At 28.4% G+C, this 27,997-nt stretch overlaps 5 protein-coding genes across 10 annotated transcripts; 2 read left to right on the forward strand and 3 right to left on the reverse strand.

Moving 5' to 3' along the window:
* The first annotated feature begins 893 nt into the window (after positions 1-893).
* Positions 894-3,490, forward strand: Dhap-at (dihydroxyacetone phosphate acyltransferase). 2 transcript variants are annotated; one of them, XM_012295998.2, is made up of 6 exons: positions 894-1,185; positions 1,355-1,783; positions 1,862-2,369; positions 2,429-2,712; positions 2,795-3,048; positions 3,126-3,490. In XM_012295998.2, exons 1-6 carry the CDS (start codon positions 894-896, stop codon positions 3,453-3,455), a joined length of 2,097 nt encoding a protein of 698 aa, XP_012151388.1. In that variant the 3' UTR covers positions 3,456-3,490. The 2 variants fall into 2 exon arrangements, with proteins under 2 accessions (XP_012151388.1, XP_012151389.1); XM_012295999.2 differs by having other exon boundaries at positions 1,373-1,783.
* On the reverse strand, positions 1,459-5,309 carry LOC105663920 (uncharacterized). The gene is made up of 5 exons (XM_076529351.1): positions 4,880-5,309; positions 4,536-4,794; positions 4,284-4,467; positions 4,009-4,175; positions 1,459-3,944 (listed from the first exon to the last, which is right to left on the reverse strand). Exons 1-5 carry the CDS (start codon positions 4,981-4,983, stop codon positions 3,795-3,797), a joined length of 864 nt encoding a protein of 287 aa, XP_076385466.1. The 5' UTR covers positions 4,984-5,309; the 3' UTR covers positions 1,459-3,794.
* Positions 5,310-5,413: 104 nt separating this feature from the next.
* Positions 5,414-12,624, reverse strand: PKD (serine/threonine-protein kinase D3). Its single transcript, XM_012295997.2, has 13 exons — positions 12,284-12,624; positions 11,529-11,813; positions 11,305-11,436; positions 11,035-11,240; positions 10,681-10,960; positions 10,438-10,595; positions 10,265-10,326; positions 10,070-10,199; positions 9,850-9,982; positions 9,591-9,773; positions 8,758-9,504; positions 8,589-8,674; positions 5,414-8,518 (listed from the first exon to the last, which is right to left on the reverse strand). Exons 2-13 carry the CDS (start codon positions 11,791-11,793, stop codon positions 8,405-8,407), a joined length of 2,496 nt encoding a protein of 831 aa, XP_012151387.1. The 5' UTR covers positions 11,794-11,813; positions 12,284-12,624; the 3' UTR covers positions 5,414-8,404.
* Positions 12,625-13,884: 1,260 nt separating this feature from the next.
* On the forward strand, positions 13,885-20,467 carry GluProRS (Glutamyl-prolyl-tRNA synthetase). The gene is made up of 13 exons (XM_003707798.3): positions 13,885-14,059; positions 14,296-14,478; positions 14,650-15,059; positions 15,136-15,487; positions 15,559-15,730; positions 15,869-16,270; positions 16,337-16,787; positions 16,851-17,066; positions 17,195-18,934; positions 19,057-19,458; positions 19,538-19,929; positions 20,015-20,158; positions 20,244-20,467. Exons 1-13 carry the CDS (start codon positions 14,017-14,019, stop codon positions 20,407-20,409), a joined length of 5,073 nt encoding a protein of 1,690 aa, XP_003707846.2. The 5' UTR covers positions 13,885-14,016; the 3' UTR covers positions 20,410-20,467.
* Positions 20,468-20,947: 480 nt separating this feature from the next.
* LOC100880920 (uncharacterized) lies at positions 20,948-27,994 on the reverse strand. 5 transcript variants are annotated; one of them, XM_012295991.2, is made up of 16 exons: positions 27,203-27,399; positions 26,854-26,924; positions 26,558-26,739; positions 26,383-26,484; positions 26,177-26,301; positions 25,841-26,024; positions 25,506-25,609; positions 25,313-25,429; positions 25,112-25,227; positions 24,959-25,007; positions 24,696-24,875; positions 24,383-24,620; positions 23,416-24,282; positions 22,951-23,117; positions 22,448-22,619; positions 20,948-22,369 (listed from the first exon to the last, which is right to left on the reverse strand). In XM_012295991.2, the coding sequence occupies exons 3-16, from the start codon at positions 26,678-26,680 to the stop codon at positions 21,593-21,595; spliced, it is 3,321 nt and encodes a 1,106-aa protein (XP_012151381.1). In that variant the 5' UTR covers positions 26,681-26,739; positions 26,854-26,924; positions 27,203-27,399; the 3' UTR covers positions 20,948-21,592. The 5 variants fall into 5 exon arrangements, with proteins under 5 accessions (XP_012151381.1, XP_012151382.1, XP_076386420.1 ...); XM_012295992.2 differs by having other exon boundaries at positions 20,948-21,110; positions 21,671-22,369; positions 26,854-27,398; XM_076530305.1 differs by lacking the exons at positions 26,558-26,739; positions 26,854-26,924; positions 27,203-27,399 and adding an exon at positions 27,898-27,994.
* Between the last annotated feature and the right edge of the window lie 3 nt (positions 27,995-27,997).

The following is a 27,997-nucleotide window of genomic DNA, read 5'->3' on the forward strand; positions in this document are numbered from 1 at the left end:
TCGTGCAAGGCCATAATCATCAAATAACGAGCTTTTGTTCTTTCTGCGCATGTTAGCTTTGATTGGTTGTGTACGCTTAGTAACCAAGAATAACGCCCATGCGCGTTTGCGAAATTCATGATTCTGAAACTATATACTCAATGATCTTTTATTTCGTATATTTTCTATATCGTCAGTTCTTCTCTTTATTCGCATATATTTGTCCATCCTGTATATAACTGATCGAGTTGAAAGCACATTATAGTGCGACAACTCAAAGTAGAAACGAGCCTACTAAAGTTAGCAGAGTTGCGCAAAATGAATATGTTCTCTCGTTAAATGAACAATAAATTTTAATGTAAAGTTCAATTTGTTTAGTTTACAATAATAATAAAGGTTCGAAATTCATATGTTTGCAATAAATAATATATTATTTCTAAAACATGTATTTTATATAAATTTTTAATAAGTACATTTTTTAAATAAGTAGCGCCAAAAATCTTTAAACAATTGCAATTATTGCCGACTACATATCGGAACTTATAACGAAAAGTAATAATAAATTTTTTTTACAATGCTGTGTACACGACCAATACAAATCGATGCAAATTAATGGTAATATATAAGATTAGCGTCTACCTACTTATCTTTTGTATAAATTTGCTGTCTAGTCAACAGTGAGTGAAACTCACACAGGTACTACAAATGTTTAACACACGTAAAGGCCTCTTTTATGAACAGCACTGATCTGTACACAAAAACGCGTGGTATGTAAAAATTAAACAAAATCGAAGAGAATATGATTTCGATAAAGCATGAATTGACCAGTGGACTGTAGTTACATTCTACGCTTAGAACGTAATCGTACATGGTTCAGGAATAGGATACCAGATTTGAAATAGTTTACTCTCAGTATGGAACAACATTCAGAATTTATAGATTTATTGTTTGAAAGACGAAAAGATTGTGATTTACTATGGGTTTCTCGACCAATGGATCCATTGTTACCCCATAAGCTGTCACCAGAATCTAAGTATTCCAGGAATCAACTAATTCAAGCAGTTTTAAACGATGAGAAAGTTAAACTGGCAATCACCACTTTGGCTGCAGTAGACAAAGTAGATGTGAAAAAAATTATAAAAGAAGCTCATGTAATAATACATGAAATGGCTAGTAAAGCACACTTAGCCACTGTTCGTTGGATTGGTAAATTTCACTTATTTTGATTTAAATTGTATTATTGGATGTAAGAAATTTCACTGTCAAAACACTTGGAAAAATCTAATTGTTTACATATAATGAATTTGATTGGCCTGATTTTTTCTTACATCTAAGAATACAAGTACATCTCCTATTTGTTAAATTTAAATTATAGATAAATTTTATATACCAGGTATAATTATTACAAAAGTACTTAAAAGAATTTTCTCAAGCATTTATTTAAATGAGAATGTTATACATAAAATCAAGAAAGAGATGCAAATATCTCAAGTACAATATGTTTATGTACCATCTCACAGAAGTTACCTAGATTTTATATTACTGTCATATATTTTATTCTCTTATGACATGGCACTGCCAAATATTGCAAGTGGAATGGACTTCTATCAAATGTATATAATAGGAGAATTATTAAGAAAAACAGGTGCTTTTTATATGCGTCGTAGCTTTTCTAATGATTTATTATATAAAAGAATATTTGGTGCATATGTTATGTCATTAGTAAAGCACAGCGATAGAGCAATTGAATGTTTTATTGAAGGTACTCGAAGTAGAAGTTTGAAGAGTATAGTACCAAAATTTGGTATGTTAGAATTAATAATATGAATATAAATATATTTTGGTTGAATTATTTTTTAATATAAAATAATTTTATTCATAGGTCTTTTATCAATCATTTTGGAAGTTTTATTAGAAGGTAGTGTTCCTGATATACATTTGATACCTATAAGTATTAATTATGAACGGCCACCAGAAGAACTATTATTTGCATATGAACTTTTGGGGGTTCCAAAACCAAAAGAATCTACAGCTGGTCTTCTTCAGTCTTTATCTATTTTACAAAAACCTTATGCTTATGGTTGTGTTGTTTTTAACATTGGTGAACCTATTTCTGCATGTCAGTTTATAAGTATGGAACATTATAAAGCAAAAGTATTATCACCTTACACAAAGTTACCAACGGCTGTTACTGAGAAATTGGCTTATTGTATAATAGATTCGCATAAAAAAAATACAGTACTTATGCCTTTTAATTTAATTGCCTTATTGTTTAATGAGAAAACTCAAATACATCCAGATGATCCATACACATTAGACAGTTTGGTCACTGATTACTTATGGTGTAAGAGTCTCTTGCACACATTTGATATAACAGTACACACTGGGAGGTAAGTTCTAACAAATAATATTTTAGTGTCATTTTTGTTGTAGAAACAATTTTATGCAGGTCAGGTGAAATACACAATACAAAGCAAGAAATATTAGATTCTTTAAAGCCACATGAAGAATTACTTGTATTTGACACATTAGAACTTTTAAGGCTTAAAGAGAGGCACAAGTCAGCGAAATTAAAAAGCAATACACGTGTCAAAGGGCATACACTATCAGAATCAACAATGAGAGTAGCAATACCAGTTATTAACATATCCATTTATTTAAATCCTACATTGTCGTTTCTAATTAAACCAGCCATTGTCACAGTAGCAGTAGGAATGGATAAGATCGAGCTTGGTAATGTTGAAGTAATTTAGTTCATTTATTATTGAAGTATACAAAACAACTTCTCATTTTTATATTATTCCATTACATACAGGAATTGCTTTTGAAAGATATGTATTACTGAGGACATTATTAAGTACAGAATTTGCAATGCCTTTAATAACAGATGAGTCTATATTAAAATCAGAATGGGAAGAAACATTAAATTTATTGTTAAAACAAGATTGTATAAGCATTCAAAATGATACACACGTACAGAAAAATAATATTAAAGTATTTTCTCTTTTGTACAATGTAATACTTCCATTTATAGATACAATATATATTACGTCTCTTATTTTATTTGAGGTAAAACTAAAAAGTGTTAATATTACATTTTGCATTTTATCATAGAATTTTTAAATATATATATTTTTTCATTACAGTGGGATGAATTGAAATTAAGTCAAATAACTGTACAAGCAATTTTGATTGAAACACAAAGACAAATAGAAGAAGCATTTCTTGAAAAAAAAGAATGGGGTCAACATCCATATTCTTTATCAATTGATTTAATTAATACAACAATATGTACTCTCCAGTCACAAGGTATTCTGGTACCATATGGGGGAAAAAGTGTGTACCAGGTTGATAAAATTAAATTAGCATTAATTCTTACACAATTACAAAATCTATCGTTACATAAGCCATCTGGTACATACCGTGATATAGTATTGTTATCTGCATTACCACCACCTGTGGCAGCTAAACTATAAGTATAAACTGTGTGAAATAAAATTTTTAGATCATATACCAAAGTGTATTAAGATAAGTTAAACAAAGAATCTCTTTATACGTGATAATTTTAATATAATTGGTTTCGCGTTATTGTTCTAGTTCAGGGCTTCCCAAACTTTCATGTGCCATAACATTATTATTTTATGGTGTTAAAGAATTTAAAAGTTAAAAACTCTTAAATTTCCAAAGTATTAAAAACAACCCATTAGTGGATCAAAACCCACACTTTGGGAAACTCTGCTCTAGTCTATATTAATTTTTGTAATAAATGGTAATTTTTCGCTACAAAAATTATTTAATATGATATAATGCAAAATTCATTGAGACCCAAAAGAGAAATTGTCTATGTTTTTAAATATTATAGATATATCTTCATCGAATTTGTTTATAGATCTTTTTCTTCTACCAAGAAACAAAGTAGCTCCAGTAGTAGTTGGTGCAGGATTATTTATATTTCTGAATAAAAGCTGAAAAAACAAATATATAAAATAAGTAAATATTAATTACATCTACTAATAATAAAATACTTACCATGACTAATCTAATAAGATACACTGCAAATGTGAGAAATGATATAGCCATTAATGCTCCTTCTATAGAAGGAAATCCTGCAGCGTGATCATTATCATAACCGTGATCATAATGTTCTACACCTCGTTTCTTTCGACCGGTCATCATAGTATGTGTTAGTCGAGAGTCTAAAAAATTCAATAAATATAAATATTATACATTTGTATGTCATGTACATTAATCAATTTTGTATGTATTTTAATTTCTGTTTATTGTCCGTCGTTTATTATCATCACCTATTTCAGCGATTAATGTGTTTTCAAACATCTTTAAAAATTGAATTTTTCCTTGACTTGATGTAGGCTGCAACTTTAAAGTTTGATGGACATTTTTAAGTATATCCACTGGTAAATACTGAAAAATGTCTTCATCATTGCAAGTTAAAGATTCATTATAATATTCTTTCTTTGACTTTGTTTCCTAAAAATCAAAAAAGCTAAATGAAATAATTAAAAATTTAATTGTCAATGAAAAACTTCAAGAATTTATAATGTTCTGTTCACCTCGACATTTAAAGGAATTGCTGCTTCCCCAAATTGTATATTTATTACATTTTCCATCTTCTCAGTAGATGTTTGAACTGTATGTTCAGTATTGGTACCTTTTATTTTATGAAAAACATGTTCGGTGCTTTCATTAACTGCAGTTTGTTCTGTTGGTATATAAGTAACATTTTGATATGCATAAAAATATTCTGTAGTTTGTTTAGGAAATTTATAAAATTGATCTTGTTTTGGTGTAGTTAATCTATGAATATAAAATAAAGAATTTTCAGTAAATTATTAATGCGTTAATGATTTTACACTTGTATTTACAATAACTTTATACTTACCTGTACACTTTAGTGTCATCAGAAAATTGGGGCATATCTATCCATTCTGTCAAACTGAATTTCAGCAAAAATATTTTGAGAAATACTACACTTGTTATAAACATGTTATGCAATTAAATACTATATCTTTTTATATCAGATATTTATAAAAATATACATGTGTAATATGCAATTATAAATTATAGTAACAATTTCTTGTATGCACAAATTCTTGGTTGTCAAATGAATGAATAGATATTATGCACTTATTTAAACTCCACAAAGAGACTAACTGTGAAGGTTCCTGAACAAGTAGCATGACACTGACCAGGATGTTATTATTTCAAGTAGTTCTGCTAGGTTTAATGAGAACAGAGATTACACAGAAACGGTATTAATCCATTTCTACCTTTAAGGCTTTGTGTATTCTTATATTTTAAGTATATTGCGAATTCTATAAAAAAAATTAGTGACAAATATGTATATGAAAATAGAAATAAAAATTATTTTGAAGTAAATAATTTAATATTAGGTACAGAATGTTATAAAACGTCATACTCATTAATAATTTATTTATTCACATTATCATAACAACTAAAGTAATGTTTTAACATTTTAATATTTTTATGAAAAATTGTTAGTTTTACTTAATGTCTATTTGTTACAACTTATTTTGTCTTTTAAGTACTTCTTGTCCAGTTACACAGCTATGGAAATAATTTTGTACGAACAAAACATTGTTAATATAAAATTGAATACTTCTTTGTAAAATTCAAAATATTATAAAAGCGATACAAAATTTTAAAACAGAATATGTACAAATAACGATTTACCTATCATAAAAAAGATAGCTTTAACATATATTGCATGCAAAATGTAAAAACATGTTATATATTATATTAGTAATGATATTGTAAACGTACATAAAATGTTCTAAGTATAATAATAATTATTGACATTGCATAAATTTCTTACATATACAGTGTAGTCACGCTATATGGTTGAATTTTCAAATTTAAAAATGCTGAAATTTTAAGTTTAGGAGTTTTTAAATTTTAGATGTAGCAATTTATGAATTCCTAATATTATACATGCTAATAAAGAACATGCTCTTTACTTCAACTATCTCTTCTTTTGCAATCTCAACCATACAATGAGACTGCACCATTATTAAAAGTATAGTTTGAAAAGTTATAAAATTATAACACATTTAGAACTGTATTTACCATACCAATAATATTGACTGTTTTGCTTTATTGTAATGCATAATGGAACATTTATAATTGAAAATTATAGAGTAAAATAATTAAAATAATCGATTTAAAATACATTTCCAAAAATACAGGCCACATATTATGTGTTATCATATACTCGATCTTACGTTCAACTAAATATGTAAGATGAAACTAATTGTATCTTGCAATTAAATATTTTAAGTAAGTATATTTATAATATACTTACTATTTATAATATATTTAAAATATCCGAGATTCAAATAATTAATTGATATTATCAATAATTATTAAAACAATTTCTGTTATTTATAAAATACTTCTAAAACATACAAAAAAATAATTGGAAATACTTTTTTCACATTTCATTAAAAACATTTATATATCTCTGGATAAAAACGTAATTTTTATTGATACAGCAACCATCACTATTCAAAAACAACTCAGTCTTTAGAAATTGATTAAGTAATAACAAATTAATTTTGTTCATATTTTATTTCTAAATTTGAGATAAATTACTTTTGTGGATTATTAAGTTTCTGTAACTTTAATCATATTTATAAATAATTTTAACAATGATTATAATTTGTTGTTAATAATTATAATTAACCAATTCTCAATTTCTTTAAACTAACAAATTTTAATAATCACACTGGAGAAAGAATAATCAAACTAATAATGAACGTGCTGTATGTATATCAATGAATTATTATTTTGAATATATTAAAAAACTCCGTTTAATAATTGTTGGAATTATACGTAATAATTGGAATGATTGAATTGCTTAAATAAATAAAACAGGTAATTGACTTACAATTACCTAGTTCGTATTTGATAAATTGACACTGGAATGTTTTCTTTCCAAATTTCAGTGGAACAATGTATAAAAAGTAAAAAAAGAACAATATTATTTGGCAATGGAATAGAACATTAAACATATGTACTTAAAATATACGACCCATTATCTTCCTGCTATATATTGATGATCGAATAGTTTAAACATTCTGTTTACTACTTTTAATATAAAATTTATCACAATAGCAAATATTTGTCATTTTTCTGACTGTATATTACAGATTTCTTTTATAGCCAAAAGAAAATAATGTTGACATAATTTACAACTTTACACGATATTGACAGATTACGAAAATTTTCTTGATAACAATCTTACTTTTCATCAGATGAAAACTGATAATTCAGAATTAACTCTTGATTATATATATCCATAAGTAAATTATGTTATTGGAAAATTTTATATTTGTTATTAATGCCAAAGTCTTTAATTTCTAAAATGGAATATATTAGAGAAAAAATTGGAATATTAAAGTTCTTTTAGCACAATTTTATGTAAATACTGATCTAATCTATTAAGATCTATGAGTTACTACCATAATCTTAATTTTGTCATAAATTTCAAAAAATGCCAAAAGCTTATATGTATATATATAGTGCAGTTTCGCTATAAGGCTCCTTAAATATAAGAATTAAAGAATTTCAGATCTTTAAATTTTTTGCGGCAATATGTTGATAGCAAGACTTTAACAATCAAGTATTGTATGAAAGAAAATGACTATCATTTTTTCGGCTCTTACGGCTTTGTCTGAGACAATATAGCGAAACTCCACTATACGCTTGTACATACTATTATGTACTATTTAAATTTAATTATTGAATTGTAAGCAATATTTGCGCAATTATAAAACATGCTATATACTAGATTCTATCATTAAGCTGAAGAACATGTTCATGTTAAGAGATTAGTACTTATGAATTACTTATAAAATATTAAGTATTCGGTATTAAAATGATAAAACAACATGAAACATTACTTATCTCGCAGCAAAAAATAATTAGAAATGTCACAATTGTACTATATCTATTATTTCTTGAAACATTTCTCGTAATATCTTAATAGCATTGAAACCTTATTGAGAGAATCTCACTGTATTAAAACATGTTCAAGTTGATTCATAAAATTCCTCAAGAACTTTCATACAGACATTGCTATCGCTTTTTTGCTATAATCTTTTGTTCAGTGTTTTATCTTACATATTGCAGTCTAATCAAATATCATTTAAGTAAAATTCTTATCCGCTAAGTAAAACGTTTTAGAAGATACGCTTATAAATGTTCTATTAATTAGTTTCTTTTTATATCTACAATGAAAGATAAAGTTGTACTTCCTTCCATATATCTGTTCAAATCAGGCACGAATAAAACGTCGCAGTGTAGCTCGAGCGTTACGAGCCCAGCCTTTATATATCGACAAATTATTTGGCAATGTTTCGATGTTTAATGTAGGCGGGAAGTTCTGTCATGTGCGTTGATTACCATACGCTAGCCATCGAGCATCGTCACTCTCATGGGTCAAATAACGATATCCTACTTTTGCTTCTAGTTCTCGTAAATCACACCATGTTTGATAGTCCTATGGAAGAAAAGAATCCGTTTAATAGTAATCAGCATAACATTAATTATAAACGAGTTATAACCCTTACTTGAAGCCACACATGTTGTAAACTTTTGTCTACGGTAAAACGCTTTCTCTGCTTTACTTGTAGTAAATTATTAATTAAGTCAATCGCTGTAATGGGAACATCAGTTGTAGTAATTCGTATTTATATTGCCAGTATCAAGCGAACGTCTTTATTTCAACGAAATACATACCATCAGATGAGATTTCCTGCCAAGGATTTGGTGGATACATGAAAGCAGCATTTTGAATTTGTTCATTAATGTCTTCTTCTTCATTGAATGGGAATGTACCGCTTAAAGATACATAAATAATGACACCAACGCTCCACATATCTAAAGATCTATTGTAACCTTTATTTCTTAAAACTTCGGGTGCTAAATATGCTGGAGTACCTACAACGCTTCTTCTAAAGCTTTTTTCTCCTATGATTCTAGCAAAACCAAAATCACATAATTTTACTTGTGTAAATTCGCTGTCGCTACTTAACAGCACGTTCTCAGGTTTTAAATCACAATGTACTATGTTTTTATTATGTAAATGTTTTAATGCTACTAATATCTGCGTAATTAGGAATTTAGTTATTCGTTCACTGAGGCGACCACGTTCTGAACTCAATATCATTTCCAGCATATCACCTTTTAACTTTTCCATCACTACAAATATTCGTTCTGGAGTTTCAAACATCCGTTCTAAGTTTACAACTCCACTATGAGAAAGATTTTGTAAAATAGCAACTTCATTCTTAAGTTGTGCTTCTTGCTTTGTAGGAAAACGTAACTTATCGATAACTTTTATGGCAACTGCTCGACCACTTTTACGATGGACACCTCCATATACCGTACCAAATTGGCCAGAACCCAACACCTCATCTGGGAAAATCTCATACAACTGAGACATATCTGTTACATTTTCTTCGGGTTCTGTGGACTGTTCTTGATCTAAAATAATCAGTTCATTTCATGCATGTGACATTTTCAATTATTTATTTCGTGTGCAAGTAATTGAAATAAAAGAAAATACATACTAGCTGATACAGTAGTTACTGGCATAAGTGCTTGTCTAATACTTGTTTCCCACGATCTGGCTACATGTGCTCCAACACCACTTTCTGGTGAGGGAACTTGGCTACAATTATCTCCGTATGAAGAATCTTCTCCAACATAATAATCAATATTGGCAGTTTTTAACTCAAAACAATGCATTGTTTCTAAAATAGAATAGATTAAAAATGTCACTAATATTTTTTTTCATATAACATAACTATTATGACATTAAATACATACGCGAACGAGATGTTTTAGCTGTTTCTATAGACAATATTTCAACTAATGGAATTTCTTTATAATATTTGGAACTACTTTCACTTTGAAATAATGTTATAGCTTTTGTATCAAGCCGCCAGTAATGTTTTTTTCTCTGTAAATCATTGAAGTCAATGTTGAATAACTAGTTTGTTATACATAATGATTATTATATACATGTATATGTATATTAATTTCTTACCACTGGGTCACGACTTGTAAAATGTACCATCCAACCCTCTTTTAAAACTTTTGAACCGCGTCGTTTTGTATGTTTAACACTTTGCACTATACGCATTAGAGGAATATTATTGCTTGGAGTAGAACTGCAACTATTACAATAAATATATATATAAGAGGAATTTATGTAAGTAATAATTAATAAAACATAAATTACCTCGATGGTCTTGATTTTTGAAATTCATCGCAAATAACGTCATCGCTGCTTGGGACTTGATCCTATAAATATAATTTATATATTAAATATTTTATCAAACAAACGTTAATTATAAAATTGACTGTCGAAAAAGTTTGTTTATGTAATATATTTCATTATAAAGATAATTTTACAGTGTACTCCTCTGTCGATTTTGTTTCATCAGTTGCAAATGATGAATGTTGAGGTGGTGATGGAGATTCAATATCGCTATCACCATCACCTTCTTCATTTCTACCATCACATTTCCCTTCTGGTTCACTACCAACACCACTATCAGGATATTCATTACCTACATAAATACATATATTCGTGAAATATTTTTAAGACAAAGGAAAAAAATAATAAAATGTAAACAGTAAGTTGTTTTCTGTTACCTGTATTGTCTCTTGGATTTTCTCCAGTACAGTCTTTAGGTATTTTCTCAATACATTTCTTATGTGCATTATACTGACAATCTTTACATTGTAGGCCTTGCTTAAATAAACCTCGTAATAATTTTTTACAATATCCACAAACGGTTGGCCTGGTATAAGTATGTATTACAAATGTATGTGGAATTTTTATACGTGTTGCAAGTTCTCGCTCTACCCAAACTGGCCTTCCACCCAGTGAAGGAGAGCGAGATTGTTTGGGAGCTACTATGCTTGGTATTGTCTGAACATAAGAAATTATCATGAGAATTTAAAAAAGCATATAAGCAAACTATTTACAAATATATGAAGCCTTACCAAAGTACTATTATTTTGACTTGCATTAGGTGTATTATTTGTACTATGATTATCATCACTAATGCTGGTCAAACTACTAGTTGATCCTTGACTTGGAGATCTTGGTACATTCAGCATTGTTGAACTACGTCTTCTCTGGCTGACATCATGTGAGCAATTATTGGGTACTTTAATAACGCATCTTTTATGATAATTCATTCCACAACCTATAATTTTAATATTTTTTATATTTCAAGTTCTTAATATAACAGTATCATAGATTATATTTACCTTCACATTTTAGACCTTGTCGAACAAGACCAAACAACATTTCTCCACAAAAATCACAAAATGTTGGAACTTTATATGAATGAACAGTTAAAGCATGAGGACGAATGGGAACTTCTTCATTTGGCACTTGTGCTATAAAAGATATATTAATAATTATTTATCAAGTTGTTTTACTATTTCAATATTGTCACATTTATTTATGTTATGTGTATTCAACAATTTACCAGTTAGAACAATCTCCACTAATGTTTCATCAATGACTTCTGTTGCATTTGTAATAAGTTGCAAAATATTAGTAGAATTATAATCATGCTTAAACAAAAGCAATCGTTCAAATAAATGATTTAAACCATGCTCTGGACATTTACTGTTTATAAAGTCACAAGCAAATTCTTTCAAAGTTTTAAGAGTTAATATACTGCTATCAACTGTAACAGTATCACGAATTAAACCAAACTGAAATAAAAATGTTACTTCTGGTCCCTCCATTTTAACTGGATTATCTGCAACTAATAAATGTATTAATAAATTAGCAGCGTGAAAATATTATCTAATAACTAGAAACTATTGCAATCAATGCTAGTTGTAAATATTATTTTAAAAAAACATATTTAATAATTGTAGTATAAAAAGAATAATATAAGAAGTATGTGATTAATATGGGAACTATAATTTTACATGTTATATTTAAAAATTGTAAATATTTTTAATATTTTGATTACAAACCAGACATTAATACAGTATACATACATATTTTCTTATTTGAAATAATTAATAAATCACAGCATAATAAATAATAACTAGTATATTAACAATAACAATTGAAAAATTAATGAGTAATTAATTGTTAAATTATTTTGAATGATAAATACTTCGAAGATTTAAAATACACCATACGAAGGTGCTGCATAAAAAAAATAGTGTACGCTATAATTAACAAAGTGCAAATGTTTTATTTAAATAAAATTTTACTACGTACATTTAAGTAGCGGAATATTTTATATTAAGGTGGCTACTTTTTTGATCAAATTAACATTGGTAGAACATAATTACGCTGACAGCAGATCCCAAGACTATCACCGAACAGCGTCAAATCCATGCCTGACATACATTCGTTGATGACATTTTACAGTTATCTCCAGGTGACCGACCCACCTTTGCGTATACTTCGGTTAGGGGGCGTTTAGACTAAACGAGCAAAAACGTAGAGCAAGAGCAAGAACATTCGTGCTCGTTGAAACAATCATCGAACAGTGGTCAGCCAAATGATTACACCAACAGCTGAATACAAACAAACGTTCATGTAGTTCAACACTAAACCTACTAGCGTATAATGACTAGTAACACGTATCAATATTTCAATAAAAATCAACATGTATTTTAAAAAAAAAATCTTAATAAATTCTGTAATTTAAAATAAGAAACCTTGAGAACGTCAATTAATCGGTTTGATCGTTTAATTAAGCATCTAAATTAGTATTGTAAAAATTCAAATAGTCGAATATTTGAATAATTCGGATAACTTTCAACATGGATTTGAAATTCGAATGCGTCAATTCCCCTCACGTGTGTTGGTGTGTATGTGTTACACACTCAATGTAATATTGTATTCAATCGTTTTGATCGCATTGAATCAAATTGCGTCGTGTTGAATTGAATTGTATTGAGTCAAACCTTATCGTCTCGAATTGAATCACATTAAAGTATTATGATGTAAATTATGCCGATTTGAATCACAAAATATTCTTATAGTTAGAGCATTCGTTCATATTAAAATTTCAATCTTACAAATAACACGAATAGTCGTGTTAGAGCTTATTTGCGCTCGAATTTCGTTGAAGTAGAAGAACGAATATTTGCTCGCTCGAATCAAACGGTTTAAACGCACCCTTATATATTGTTGTATACTGAATATTATGTCGGTCCAGATTAACAGACAAACATATAATTTATAATTAAATATTAAAAATATGCAAAAAATAAAATAAATAAATATATATCCTTCGCTTTTGTATATACATTATATACATTTGCCATCTAAAAATCTAGTGCTATGCGGTTTTTACCACAGATTATTAAGAACAGAATCAACTTATCACTACAATTAATCCAATCAAAAGGAGAAGAAAATAACTGTAGAGAAAGCTAAGATGAAATGCTGTAAGAAGCGGGAAAAATAAATATTTAATGATTTTAAATAAACATTTGTTATAGCAATATATACGAGCATTTTATTATGTTTATTGAAGTTACTGTATTAATTCATATTTTCTTACATTTTGAATCATCACTTACTAAACAAAGAATATTAAAACGAAAACATAAAACAGTAATTACAACTGCAAAATGCAAGAAAATTAGGATTGATAATAATACACTATTAAAAGTATTGTAACTTACTTATTTTTTTAATAAATAGAATTGTTATTCTATGTAAATTTAAAATCAGTTTATACGAAAGCTTTCAATTTATATTTCAATCAATTTTATATTGATATTATGCAATATATAATTGTTTAACGAAATTAAATTTATTTATTTCATCATACATGTGATTTATATATATATATATAAACATTCGGAGAAAGTTCACAGAACTTGATCATAAGAGGACACCATTGCGCACGTGGAAGAGCGCGTATAACCTATAAAGTGAATGTATTTATAAGTAAATAAATATATTTCTATTTAAACTGAAGTTAAACCTGAAAAATGAATTACAAACTTCTAGTTAATTCTAAAAATCCATCGACAGGTAAATTACATAGTATTATAAATCTACAACTTAAATAATTTATAAGAAATATGTGACACAGATGTTGGGAAGATACAAAAATATTCTTTCATGCAACTAATTTAATCTGTCAAAGTATTTTTTTATTTCATTTTTCTAAAATATACAATTTATAATGAGTATATACTTTTACAGATTAAACTAGTTCTATTTATTTTATATAATGATACTAAAAAATATTTCTCCTACTTATACAGAAGCCTTGATAGTAGCAGAAATAATTAACTCTCAAAAGAAGGACAAAATTGAGGTAATTTGGTGTGATGATTGGAAAGGTGATGGAGATGTACAATTAGTAAACAATGAAAATAAAGTATTGGGAGAAAGGAGTAATGATGTTGGTCGTTACTTTGCTAGAACTTCATATTTAGAACTTTATGGTAAGTATATATTTATATGTTAATATGTTAAAATCTATTTGCTTATTAATAAAAAGATACATTAGTGAAAATCCAATGTATCATACCTCCTTAGTAGGCATTGTCTTAAATATTAAGCTTTTGTTACATACTATATAAAACTTTATTGTTTGTTATAATTTTTTTATTTAGGTGGTAATGGTCCTTGTGAAAAAACTGAAGTTGACCATTGGCTCTCTTTTGCAATTGGACCTTTGGGATCTGTTCCATTAAAAGAAAGTGCATTGCAATATTTGGATGATGTATTGATGACTGCCACTTGGTTGGTCTCTAAAAAGTTAACATTAGCGGATATCCATGTATTTTGTGTTCTTCTGAATAAGGAATTTTTGCCAACATTTGAGAAAAAGTTTGTTAATATAAATAGATGGTATAAACAAATGCTTTCATTGCCTACTGTTACAGAGACATTATCATCAATTAAAAAAAATGCTAAATTACCTACTTGCAATTCTGTGAAATCTGAAAAAGTTGTCAAACAAACAGGACAAAGAAAGCAAGAAGGTAAATATGTTGACTTGCCAGGAGCAGAGATGGGTAAAGTGAGTAATTTATGTTTAAAATAGCAATTTTGTTTTTCAAAGTATTTTTTTTTCATTTGGCATATGCTTATACTAGGTTGTGGTGCGTTTTCCACCAGAGGCAAGTGGATATTTACATATTGGTCATGCTAAGGCAGCCTTGTTAAATCAGTATTATGCAGAAGCATTTCAAGGTCAACTTATTATGAGATTTGATGATACAAATCCTGCAAAAGAAAATGTAGAATTTGAGAAAGCTATTCTAGAAGATTTGGAGTTACTGCAAATTAAACCAGACAGATTTACACATTCTTCAGATTACTTTGATTTAATGCTAGAATATTGTACTAAATTGATAAAAGAAAATAATGCATACGTAGATGATACTCCTGCTCATGTTATGAAAGAACAACGTGATCAAAAATTAATGTCAGCAAACAGAAACAATTGTATGTATGAAAGTTTAGAGAGTTAAATTAAAAAATAGTTTATTTGAAATTTATATTTTTATTTATTTCAGCTGTTGAAAAAAATCTGCAACTATGGAATGAAATGCAGCAAGGTACTCCCAAAGGTCAAGAATGTTGTGTTAGAGCAAAAATTGATTATCAGTCAGCAAATGGTTGTATGAGAGATCCAACAATTTATAGATGCAAACCAGAACCTCATCCTCGAACTGGAACAAAATACAAGTATTTTTTTTACATGCTTATAGATTTTAACACTTTTAGTATAATCTTTGTCTATTAACTTTTTAGCTATTACATACTTTTTCATAAGTTCACTGGTTGATTCATATATTCTAATAAAATGTATTTGCTCTTTATTAGGGTTTACCCGACGTACGATTTTGCCTGTCCCATTGTTGATGCAATTGAAAATGTTACTCATACATTACGTACAACAGAATACCATGACAGAGATGCTCAATTTTATTGGATAATCGAAGCTTTAGGATTGAGGCGTCCACATATATGGGCATACTCTCGTTTGAATATGACTAATACGGTTTTATCTAAAAGAAAATTAACCTGGTTCGTTAGTGAAGGTTTGGTTGACGGATGGGACGATCCACGTTTCCCTACAGTAAGAGGTATTTTGAGGAGGGGAATGACCGTTGAAGGATTAAAACAATTTATCATTGCTCAAGGTAGTTCAAAAGCTGTCGTTTTTATGGAATGGGATAAAATATGGTCATTTAACAAAAAGGTTATTGACCCAGTTGCCACTAGGTATATAGAAAATTGTATACACTGAAATATTCATTGAAATTATTTATACATCACTTATATTTTTAGGTATACTGCTTTGGATTCTGATAAACTTGTAACTGTACACATAAAAGATGCGAAGGAAGAATGGTTGACTGTTCAAAATCATCCAAAAGACTTATCAAAGGGCACTAAACAAGTATTAATAAGTTCATATGTATACATAGAGAGAGATGATGCAGACATGTTGGTCGAAGGCCAAAATACTACTTTTATTAATTGGGGCAATATAATGATAGAAAAAATTGAAAAAGAGAATGGCGTTATTAAGCAAATAACAGCACATTTAAATTTAGAAAACAAGGATTATAAAAATACATTGAAAATTACATGGTTAGCAGTACCTGATAACAAAAATGATAATGAAAACAAGACCAGTCTAATCCCATGTTATGCCGTTTACTTTGACCATATAATAACTAAGCCAGTGTTAGGAAAAGATGACGACTTCAAAGATTTCATTGCAAAAGACACAAGAGTAAGGTTTTGATATTTTAATAATCACAAGAAATAAATATTATAAAATGAATAAATATTTCAGAGAGAGGTACAAATGATTGGAGAGATTGAATTAACGCGAGTGAAAAAAGGAGAAATAATTCAGTTGCAAAGAAAAGGCTTTTTCCGTTGTGACGTGCCATATGCTCCGGCAAGTCCATTTTCTTCCAGGGAGCAGCCCTTAATTTTATTCCACATACCCGATGGACATTCTACAAGTACAGCAAAACCTGTTGTTAAAGAAACTTCTCAAAAAAATGTATGCAATATTTTATATTTGAGTATTGATTTTACATATAATCTGACTATTGTTTAAGGAAACACCTTTTTTTTTCAATATTCTATTTTAGCGAACAAGCTATTAGATTTATTATTTTTGTGTTTCAGAATAAAGTGCAGGATGCAAATGTAATCAATGAAAAAATTATAGCTCAAGGTGATAAAGTACGTTCTTTAAAATCTCAAAAAGCAGACAAAGCAACAATAGATGCAGAAGTAAAAATGCTTCTGAGTTTGAAAGCTGAATATAAACAGAGTACTGGCGTAGAATGGAAACCAGGAATGGTTTCAAATAAATCATCAGAAACGACACCTTCTGATAATAATAAATTATTCAAGGATATTGTAGATCAAGAAAATAAAATTAAAGAATTGCAATCAAAGATAAACGAGGAAATGCTACGTCTTTCAAATTTAAAAACAAATTATAAAAATAAAACAGGTAACGATTGGTCGAAATCAAGTGACCAAAATGTAATACAAGTTACAAAGACGTCAGCAGAATCAGATATTGAAAAATTATCTAATGAAATTCAAAAACAAGGCGATAAGATAAGGCAATTAAAAAGTTCTAAAGCGGACAAAAGTACTATTGATGCAGAAGTAAAAGAGCTTTTAACTTTAAAATCGAATTATAAATCTGTAACTGGTCAGGATTGGAAACCATCTGTTGCACCAACAGGACCCAATAAAACGCCTGAACATGCAACGAATACAACTAGTCATGAGAAATTATCTGAAGATATACAGAAACAAGGGGATAAAGTAAGGCAATTAAAAGCTGCAAAAGCAGAAAAAGGTATTATTGATCAAGAAGTAAAATTACTTCTAACGTTAAAGGCTGATTACAAAACAGCAACAGGAAAAGATTGGAAACCGTCTGTTGCACCAACAGGACTCAAAAAAACACCTGAACATGCAACAAATACAACGACTAGTCATGAGAAACTATCTGAAGATATACAGAAACAAGGGGATAAAGTAAGGCAATTAAAAGCTGCAAAAGCAGAAAAGGGTATTATTGATCAAGAAGTAAAATTACTTCTAACGTTAAAGGCTGATTACAAAACAGCAACTGGGAAAGATTGGAAACCACCTACTACAGCAGAAGCTAAGGTATCGAACAAAGAAGAAACTCGTACTAATCAACTTTTGGAAAGCATACAAAAGCAAGGGGATAAAGTAAGACAGTTAAAATCATCTAAAGCAGAGAAAAGCATTATTGATCAAGAAGTAAAAGTACTTTTAGATTTAAAAAATGATTATAAAGTATTAACTGGTGAGGAATGGAAACCAGCAAAAGTTGATACATCAAGTAAAAAGAAGAAACCGGAAAATACTTCTAAAGTTGAAAAACAGAAAACAGTTCCTAGTAAGGAAGTGAATAAAAGTGAAAGTACAAAAGATGCAGATACACTTAAAACTGGAACCAGATTAGGCCTAGAAGTAAAGAAAGAGGAAAATTTCTTTGAATGGTATTCTCAAATTATTACAAAGAGTGGTATGATAGAATATTATGATGTATCAGGTTGTTACGTTTTTCGTCCGTGGAGCTTTGCCGTTTGGAAAATAATAAAAGAATATATCGACACAGAAATAACAAAATTAGGTGTTCAAGAATGTTACTTTCCTATGTTTGTTACACGAACAGTGTTAGAGAAAGAGAAAGAACATATAGCTGATTTTGCACCGGAAGTTGCATGGGTTACGAAATGTGGAGATTCAGATTTAGCGGAACCAATTGCTATAAGGCCAACATCAGAAACTGTCATGTATCCCGCTTATGCCAAATGGTTAAAATCTGATACTGAACTTCCTCTAAAACTTAATCAGTGGAACAATGTAGTGGTAAGTATTAAGCATATTTTATTGTCATATCGAGCCACTAGATTTAGTTATGTTTAGATAAGAATGCTACTGAGGTTCATATAGCAAAAGGGTCATATAATGTGTACGTTATATTATTGCAGAGATGGGAGTTTAAAGATCCAAAACCTTTCTTACGTACAAGAGAGTTTTTATGGCAAGAAGGACACAGTGCTTTTGCTACTAAAGCTGAAGCTGATGAAGAAGTTTTGCAAATTTTGGATATCTATGCTAGCGTGTATGAAGACTTATTAGCAGTTCCTGTTGTAAAAGGTCGTAAAACCGAAAAAGAGAAGTTCGCTGGTGGTGATTATACGACTACAGTTGAAGCGTTTATTGCAATGAGTGGTCGTGGGATACAAGGAGCAACGAGTCATCATCTTGGACAAAACTTTTCTAAAATGTTTAATATTCAAGTAGAAGGTGCTACCGAAAGTGACGAGAAAACATTTGTTTATCAGAACTCATGGGGCTTAACGACACGAACAATTGGAGTTATGATAATGGTATGTATTCTTTCGATGATTAAATTACATCGTAGTTAAATTAATTTTTAAATAAAATAACTCCATATCTTATTTACAGGTTCATGGAGATGACAAAGGTTTAGTACTGCCACCAAACGTAGCTTGTATTCAAGCTATTATTGTACCCTGTGGTATTACAGCAAACACAACAACTGAACAAAGAGAATTGTTATTTACTGAATGTGACAAATTATTAGATGAACTATCAAAGGATAAAAAACTTAGAGTCAAGGCTGATTATCGCAATAATCGAACCCCAGGTTGGAAATTTAATCATTGGGAATTAAAAGGTGTGCCTGTAAGGATCGAATTAGGTCCAAAAGATTTAGAAAAGAATCAGGTTACATTTGTGCGCAGAGATAATTCTGAAAGAGTACTTGCAAACAGATCAGAAGTACTTACTGCTTTGCGTACATTATTGGATGATATACACTCGAATTTGCTTAATAAGTAATTATTATAAATTTGTTACAAACATCTGATACATATATCGTTTAATTTATCGTTGTAAATTAATAATGTTATTCTTTAACAGAGCAAGAAAAGAATTAAATGAACACATCAAACGTGCAGATACTTGGGACGAATTTTGTTCTGAACTTAATAAGAAAAATCTGCTGTTATCACCATTCTGTGGAGAACCGTCTTGTGAAGAGAAAATTAAAGCTAGTAGTGCACGGTAAATATTCTTAAAATAATTTTTATAAAAAATAATTTACATTATTGTTATGCTTGTGTGCAATATATTTATTTTACGGTTATAGAGACGATACAGGAGATGAACCCGGGGCATTGGCCATGGGTGCAAAAGGTCTTTGCATACCATTTGAACAACCAACCTCGTCAATACCACTAGAAAAACAAAAATGTATTCATCCTGATTGTCAAAACAAACCGAAATTTTATACACTTTTTGGTCGTAGCTACTGAAATTTTTTACAATTAAAATTGAATCGCTTAATGTAATAAAGTTTAATTTAAAAATATACTTTTAATAGATAATTTATAATGTCATATCGTTTATAATAATGATAGGAAATTACGCGCTCAACGAGGCTATAAGAACAAACAATTTTTTAACTTAACATTGTAGAAAGAGGTCCTTTTAATACATTGATTGAAAATTTGAATTTTTCTCTATTCGATAAATGTGGTATTTGGACATTTTTCTATTTAAAAAGTTTGAGATAATAAAAGGCATGCTTTTACATTTGTTACAAAATACAATTTAAAGGGTGATTTTATATTATTTGAATAAAATCGGATGAAAAAGGTGCAAGTACATTTACATAATTTAAATAAATGTTAGTAACAAAAAAATACGTATTATTTAAAAACTTAAAAATAAATTAAATTTCTTTGAAATAAAATACTTAAATATATACAGAAAGTGCAAAAATGAATAATTTATCTTACATCAATCCCTTATAAATTGAATTTTCTATATTTGCAAAAATAAATGGTAAGGTATTTTTAAAAGTACTTATATTTCTAAATCAAAATAATATTTTGAGACAAAATTTGTTTTGTTACTATATAATAAGTCAGTACGGTGCACAGTGAAAAAGGTGAGGAAAGTTTTAGTACCCCAAGCATATGAGTGATACACAGAATTTGTTTTACACTTAAAGCTGAAAAAGAAATACAATAATGAAATATTATACTTTTTAAGCCAGTAATAATATAATAATAATATAATGAGTTAATTACATTAAATATAAGTATGTATTCGTAACGATATATTTTTACAAGATTTACAGATTTTTCGTTTCGTATTACTAAAATTTTAGATACAACATACAATAATGATACACGTACATATATATACAAATAATAAGTGTACCAGTCCTGTCAGTGCATTGTCTTAATAATTTCTTAAAATGAATATTTTCTTAGAACATAAAATTATAAAATGATTACTAAAAAGCGTTATCACTCTTTTTTTTTTTACTAATAAATCAATAATTAGTACTTTTTTATTATATTTTTTATAATATTGCAATTTTATTTGCAATCGAGAATATTTTTAAGTTCTTAGAATGTTTTTATGATACGTTTAATAAATTAATTTGTCCTGCTATATTTTTTACCCCTTTAAAAACCTCTAATATTGCTAATTTTTTTTATATTTTGAAAATAAATTTGGATTATTATCAATAAATTTTTCTACTTTTTTTAAATCAATACTTACTTTAAACTGTATGGCAGTTATGCTTTTTACCTTATTTTCTGATATACAGTTTGTATGATTCTCAGGAAGTAAGGCATGTTGAACATGTTTTGTTGAATTATATAAATTATTCTTTCCAGTTATAGTACTTGTTACGCAACTGGAATTTAGGTTTTGAATACTTTGCGTTACATTGTTAATACTTTTCGAGTATCTATTTGTAGGATTTGTGAAAGCATCCAAAATATTCCCAATATTGTTAATTATGTTATTATTTTCTTGACTGGTTTCTTTATTATTCTCTTCAATTATTTTAGACCCAATGCGCGTGCACGGGATTGTATTTTTCTCTTCATTTAGATTATTACTATTTGTAGAAACTGTCAAATTATGCGTAGTTAAATTTGCATTGGTAAGTAAATTATCTGTTATTATACTTTTACAAGGAACTGCTATCACCGGATCCATATTCTCTTTTATATCGTCATGGTAAGTCTTGGACTGTTCATTATGTAAGCATTTAGTTTTATCTTTATTACAAGTAGGTGAAACATTGTGCAGAATATTTTCAGATTTAAAACTTAGCAAAGTTTCATTTTGTGTCTCAGACAATTTTTGCTGAGCATCTGTCTGTTCTGATGTCTCAGTTGTAGTATTTTTTTCTAACGCATTTGTATTTTCTATATTAATATTTACAGAAAACTTATTGTATAAAATCATCTATGGACAAACAACATACATATAAATACGTTAATATTTATTAACAATAATAGTATTTCATAAAGCTAAATTATTTACCTGCAGATTATTTGAATTATATACACGAAACTTCAAGTCACGTAAACGTACAAATTCTGGTATCAATCGAGTGTAATCAGTTCCACTATTTTTAAATTGTTCTGAGGATGAAACAATGCTTGATGTGGCATTTGATTTCTTGGAATTGACATTCGATGTTGCAATAGTTGTCCTAGAATTTATGATATATTTATGATATATTGCATAATACACAATGCAGTCTCCTTATATGACATCTTTTTGAAGTTCGTAGTAATTCAGACTGATGGCTTCGTCGACGAGAGCCATTACGAGAACATTTACTATCAAGCACTGTAAAGAATTTCACTTAAATGATCCATTCTTACAACCTGTTCAGTGCCATATAATGAGACTACATCGTAGATAGCTTCTGTATTGGGCATGGTTGAACTTGAAAATTTCAAACAGTACCAATCAATGGTTCAGACTGTGAAAGTCTTATAAAAAATAAATTATAACTGAGAATAATTTGAAATATTTACGATTGAATATTCTTTCTTGATTTCCACTGTTCTGTAATGAAACTCTCTGCTCCTGAACGCGAACCACTTGAATTGATAAATCCTTCCGTGCAATTAGTTTTTGTCTCAGATCTGAAGCTTCCATTTCTTGATTTAGCAGCAGGACTTCTGCCTGCATCCCCGTCACACTGTTAGAATTTCAAATTATACATTGAAGAAAAGGTATGGGGAAATTCATTAGTATATATAATCCCCATACCCTACTTCTCATTGAAATTGACTTTTAAATTTTTAAGTTACAATTAAATTTCATAAACTACAATTTAACACCTTGAATCAATATTGCAAGGATTGTATTGTAAATGTTGTTACTAATGCAAAATATATAACAAAAAACTTCCTTAATTGAAAATAATGTGAGCAAGTGAACATTTTAAAACAACGTAATAATCTAATTTAATAATAGATACAAAAACGACTACTTACGTTTCTTGTGCCATCATCAATTTTAACATATTTGTTTAGTTCGTCTTTTGCATATGTTACATATCCGTTGCTTTTGCTTTCATATTCAAATAATGTATTCGTTTGATTATTCGATGTATTTTTCAATGTGCATTTAGGAAACAGATTTTCACTTTTACCATACAATTTTTGCACTGGTATGTGCGATTGTAAACTTTGTAAATTAGTTGCATTTGCTGAAGTACATTTCTCATTCTCATTAATCATTTGCAAATTATTATCCGACGTATATATTGTAACATTATTTATAGAAGTATTATTATTATTATTATTATTTTTACAAGTATTTTTACCATCTAAATACATACATGACGGTGTTTGTGTTTGTTCACACGTGCTACCATTTACTTTTAATTTTTTCGATTTATTTATTACTAAACACGTTGAATTCAATGTAGTTTTATCAATTTTTCGTTTTAAATTTGTATCTAACTCTTCATTTTGAGATTCAATATTACTGACTTTCTGACCCTGATTGACAGATGGTACTTTTTCAAATTCTTCAGGTGCTAGAGAAACTACATTTGTAATTTTAATATTTGAAATACAGTCAATATTAGCATCTAAAACTTTTTGGTTCGATTCTATTGTGTCGTTCAAATCGTCAAACTTGATTGAGTTATTAATTTTAGTGTTGTTTATATTATTTGATAAAGAGTTACCAGCATTGCTTTGTTTAATATCATTTGTTTGTAATAATTTGTTCACTACCACTGAAGAAATCTTCTGTAATGGACTGGTTTCTTTAGATTGATATAAACCATTCTTTCCAGTTTCTTTGACACAAGGAATGGTAGATGCCCTGTTCGATACAACGCAACTGGTAGTCTAGAAAAGACACATAATTATTGTTAAAATTATAAGCTCAATTAATTTATGTATTTGAAACTTATTTAATTTAATTGAACAATGAAAATTTTAGGTTTACCTCTGTAATGTCATCATCACTTTTGAGTTTAGTGGCATTATCAACTAATGCAAGTGATTCAGACTTGGAATGTTTATCTAAAGGATTAATATTTTTAATTTCATTAACCTTTGCTTCAATGGTAGAATTTTTATTACTACTTGCAAACTGTGAACTGCATTCGTCTGTATTCCTAAGTTCCAAAACTGAATCAACTTTTTTATCAATCAGCTGTTTACTACTACATCCCAACTGTGAACTAGTAAATATTATACGACGTTTTATTAGCCCAGTATATTCAACTAATCATATTTTATAATTACTTCATACTAACTTTTGAATTTTTTGAATTGCTTCAAGTTGTTTTAATTTAAATGTTTGTGGACCGATACGTTGCTTAATAATTGACACATATGGTTTAGAATCAGAAACTGGTGTATTTGATGCAAATGGCACAGGTGACTCTTTACCGACAGAAATGTCACTGTCACTATCTTCCGAGTCAGAAGTATTTCTGCTTAAATAAATAGTATTTAAGTATATAATAACTTCATATTATCGATATTTTTAATCTGATTTATAATAAATAATACATACTGTAGTATTCTTTCTGCTCCATTAAAACTAACACTTTTTTTGGCTTTATCTATAAAGTAAAGAAAAAATAAAAGATATTAGATTTCAAGTAAAATTACTGATGGCTTCATTTTTTGTTGTAAGTATTTTATAAATAAATATTTTTTTTCTGACCTAATATGGAAGTACATTCTGAACATTCCCAAGTAGGATTTGCCCATTTAAGTTGTCCACAAGCCGTGTGAATTCCTTGTGAACCACAAGTTCGACAAAGTACTAATTCCCACTTTCTGTTAAATACATTAGAAAGTTACAAAAATGAAAACAAATCTCTATTATATTGTATAAAATATAAATCAGATACATTTTACTTACGCATTAAAGCTTGTATGTTTTCTACCTTTAGGACAAAGACATATTGGAGCATCACACTGATCATATCTATATAAAAGTTCTTCAAATGCATTTGGCACAAGTTCCCAAGATGCATCTCTGAAATATAGTTAGGACAATTAGTATTTTTAATTAAGTGTTTTATTAAAAATCATAAACTTGATTTTACACTTACTGACTAGGAATAAAAATACCAAATTCTAGCATCGCTTTTTGAAATGATTTCTTATCGTTGCATAAAGGACATTTAAAAAAATATCCAGCGCTCATAGCAAGTTGCTAAAATAGTTTATATATAAGCACATACATATGTGTATTTAAAAACTTCTATTTATAAGGAAATAAACCGCATGATTAAAATTTTCACAACTAAGCAGAGAATATTAGATTTATTTCCTTCTTTAGAAAGTCTGTTACATCCATCAATTAATATAAGTTTATATTTTGATTAGATGAAAAGATAATTAGGTCCAATATTTAATTTAAATATTCAATAAACCATTACTTTACCTGAACACATTTTCTATGAAACCATGCATTCTTTTTACAACATGGAGCCCATATTGTGTCAGTTATATCATCAAGATTCACTTGGTCATAACAAATATAACATGTTATTTCACTAAGTCTTGTTAATTCTATTTTCATTGCAGCATCTATTTTCTGTTTTGGTCTATGGTTCACACAAAACGATCTGAAGAAAATGATGAGTTATTTCTTTCCATTTTACAAAGACTTAAATTTAAAATTGATATTTAATGATCTAAATAACACATGTAATATTCCTTCTTGTTGACATACATTACAAGAAAAACATTGCCTATTAAGAAAAATGTAAGTGTATACCTGAATTCGCCAAAAAATTGATTTAACGCCCCAGCACTCAGTCCACAGGGATAATGAAATATACGTTTACATTTTGTATTACAACATCCTAAAGTAGCACCAGATTTTTTACAGTATGTACACATCTTTAAAAGAGAATGTATATTTTCATTATAAGATCAAATTTTATGTTAATTAATTATCAAAGATTATATAACATTATTTACCAATCTTTTTCCTCTACGGAGCTCTTTCTGTATATCTGCTACAAGAAACCCTAAAATACCTTCGTTATCATTTCCTCTTTGTTCCATATTTGATGATAAAAGCTGCATTTTAAATATTGATGTTACAATTTAAAATAATTTTATTTTAAGTATAAGTATTATATAAATTAAGTACCAAGCAATAATAATGTGTGATAATATCACCATGTTCATAAAACTTTCCAAATTTTAATTCGTTATTATCTGACAATCCACAAAAGCAACACACTTTATCTTTAGATTTATTTCGCTTTGGCATGGTATTTGCTATCAAATTCAATGCATGTATTTATATTAAAATGTGTCAAAGTTCAGTACCTAATTTTGCATTAAAAACCAGCAATGTATAAAAGAAATAATATTAATGCATTATTTTCTAAAAGTATCTGTATAGTTATAACATGTATGAAGAAATATAATTGTAATACGTACAAATTCAATGATCTTATTTTACATAATCTTCTAATAGATCTTTAATGTTTACATATATATTAAATATATATCTAAAAATTACGAACGTCCCATTAATACATTTTCGATAAAAATTTACACGGCAATAATCTGTCAATTACAATCAGTACGTCGGTATACTGAGAAATCATAATATTAATATAAATTAAAATGTTACATTTAACAATTTACAAAACTGATCGTTTAATCTACGCATCGATTCATAAAAAACTGAGCTTTCTCATTTTTAGTTAATGATTTTTCATGGAGAGAATTATTTACTTATTTTCAAAACAACACTGCGCGGGAGAGATACCATGTATAATACTACCTGAGAAGAATGAAATTTCTAACAAAAGCCTACATATTTTAGTATATAATAATATTAATTTTATATATTATATGCTTTTGCAATTCGATAAATAGGAAATATTTTACTTTGAATTATTATACGAGTTTCTTTATTGTTTGTACGTTAAAACATTATAAAATTACTTTTCGAGAAATCTTAAACTATTCAACATATAGTTGAGTAAAACAATTTTGTATATATTATATGTACATGACTTCATTCATAGAAAAAACGTTTCCTCCGTTCAACTAGTTTTCGTTCGATCTGCGCATGTCGGTTCTGATTGGTTCGATGATTAAGGATAACTCGCATGTACTTTTTAATTTTTATGATACAGGCATGTATATTCAGTGGGCAAAAAGTTTTGTAAATCCTTGTTCCTTAAAACACAATCAAATGCTAATAACATTATTACAGGAAACATGAAATAAGTTAATTCAATAACCGTTCATAATTACAATTAAGAAATCATGTAAGATGAAGGGATTGAAAACTAATATAACAGAATCCAGAACAAGTTTGGCTATGCCTGAGGAAATTGTAAATTAATTGAAAAGTTTTTATAAATATACATTGGTGTATTTATTAATATATGACTTATTACTAATTTTTATGAAAATAAGCAAATTGCTTAGAATATTTTTATTATATTGTAATATTTCTTGCATTATTACCTTTTCTTCCTATTAACAGACATATTTTTGTCATCCCTGTATATGATTAATGACATGAGAAGCACAATATTGAACTAGTCGCATTGCGCAAACTGGGTAT

Source organism: Megachile rotundata, chromosome 1 (assembly GCF_050947335.1).
Source record: "Megachile rotundata isolate GNS110a chromosome 1, iyMegRotu1, whole genome shotgun sequence".
In the NCBI taxonomy this organism is placed as follows: domain Eukaryota; kingdom Metazoa; phylum Arthropoda; class Insecta; order Hymenoptera; family Megachilidae; genus Megachile; species Megachile rotundata.

What these genes read in the sequence shown, in the direction of transcription:
- LOC105663920 (XM_076529351.1), bottom strand. Translation starts at nt 4,983, where the DNA reads ATGTTTATAACAAGTGTAGTATTTCTCAAAATATTTTTGCTGAAATTC. An exon ending in GATGACACTAAAGTGTACAG is followed by an intron (nt 4,795 to 4,879) that starts GTAAGTATAAAG and finishes TTATATTCATAG; the next exon opens with ATTAACTACACCAAAACAAG. An exon ending in TCGAGGTGAACAGAACATTA is followed by an intron (nt 4,468 to 4,535) that starts TAAATTCTTGAA and finishes TTTGATTTTTAG; the next exon opens with GAAACAAAGTCAAAGAAAGA.
- GluProRS (XM_003707798.3), top strand. Translation starts at nt 14,017, where the DNA reads ATGAATTACAAACTTCTAGTTAATTCTAAAAATCCATCGACAG. An exon ending in CAATTGGAGTTATGATAATG is followed by an intron (nt 19,459 to 19,537) that starts GTATGTATTCTT and finishes TCTTATTTACAG; the next exon opens with GTTCATGGAGATGACAAAGG. An exon ending in CACTCGAATTTGCTTAATAA is followed by an intron (nt 19,930 to 20,014) that starts GTAATTATTATA and finishes ATTCTTTAACAG; the next exon opens with AGCAAGAAAAGAATTAAATG.
- Dhap-at (XM_012295998.2), top strand. Translation starts at nt 894, where the DNA reads ATGGAACAACATTCAGAATTTATAGATTTATTGTTTGAAAGACGAAAA. An exon ending in AGCCACTGTTCGTTGGATTG is followed by an intron (nt 1,186 to 1,354) that starts GTAAATTTCACT and finishes TTTAAATTATAG; the next exon opens with ATAAATTTTATATACCAGGT. An exon ending in ATAACAGTACACACTGGGAG is followed by an intron (nt 2,370 to 2,428) that starts GTAAGTTCTAAC and finishes AATTTTATGCAG; the next exon opens with GTCAGGTGAAATACACAATA.
- LOC100880920 (XM_012295991.2), bottom strand. Translation starts at nt 26,680, where the DNA reads ATGCCAAAGCGAAATAAATCTAAAGATAAAGTGTGTTGCTTTTGTGGA. An exon ending in TTCATAGAAAATGTGTTCAG is followed by an intron (nt 25,610 to 25,840) that starts GTAAAGTAATGG and finishes AAACTATTTTAG; the next exon opens with CAACTTGCTATGAGCGCTGG. An exon ending in GCAATTCAAAAAATTCAAAA is followed by an intron (nt 24,621 to 24,695) that starts GTTAGTATGAAG and finishes AATATTTACTAG; the next exon opens with TTCACAGTTGGGATGTAGTA.
- PKD (XM_012295997.2), bottom strand. Translation starts at nt 11,793, where the DNA reads ATGGAGGGACCAGAAGTAACATTTTTATTTCAGTTTGGTTTAATTCGT. An exon ending in AGTGGAGATTGTTCTAACTG is followed by an intron (nt 11,437 to 11,528) that starts GTAAATTGTTGA and finishes TATCTTTTATAG; the next exon opens with CACAAGTGCCAAATGAAGAA. An exon ending in AGCTAAAACATCTCGTTCGC is followed by an intron (nt 9,774 to 9,849) that starts GTATGTATTTAA and finishes ATTCTATTTTAG; the next exon opens with AAACAATGCATTGTTTTGAG.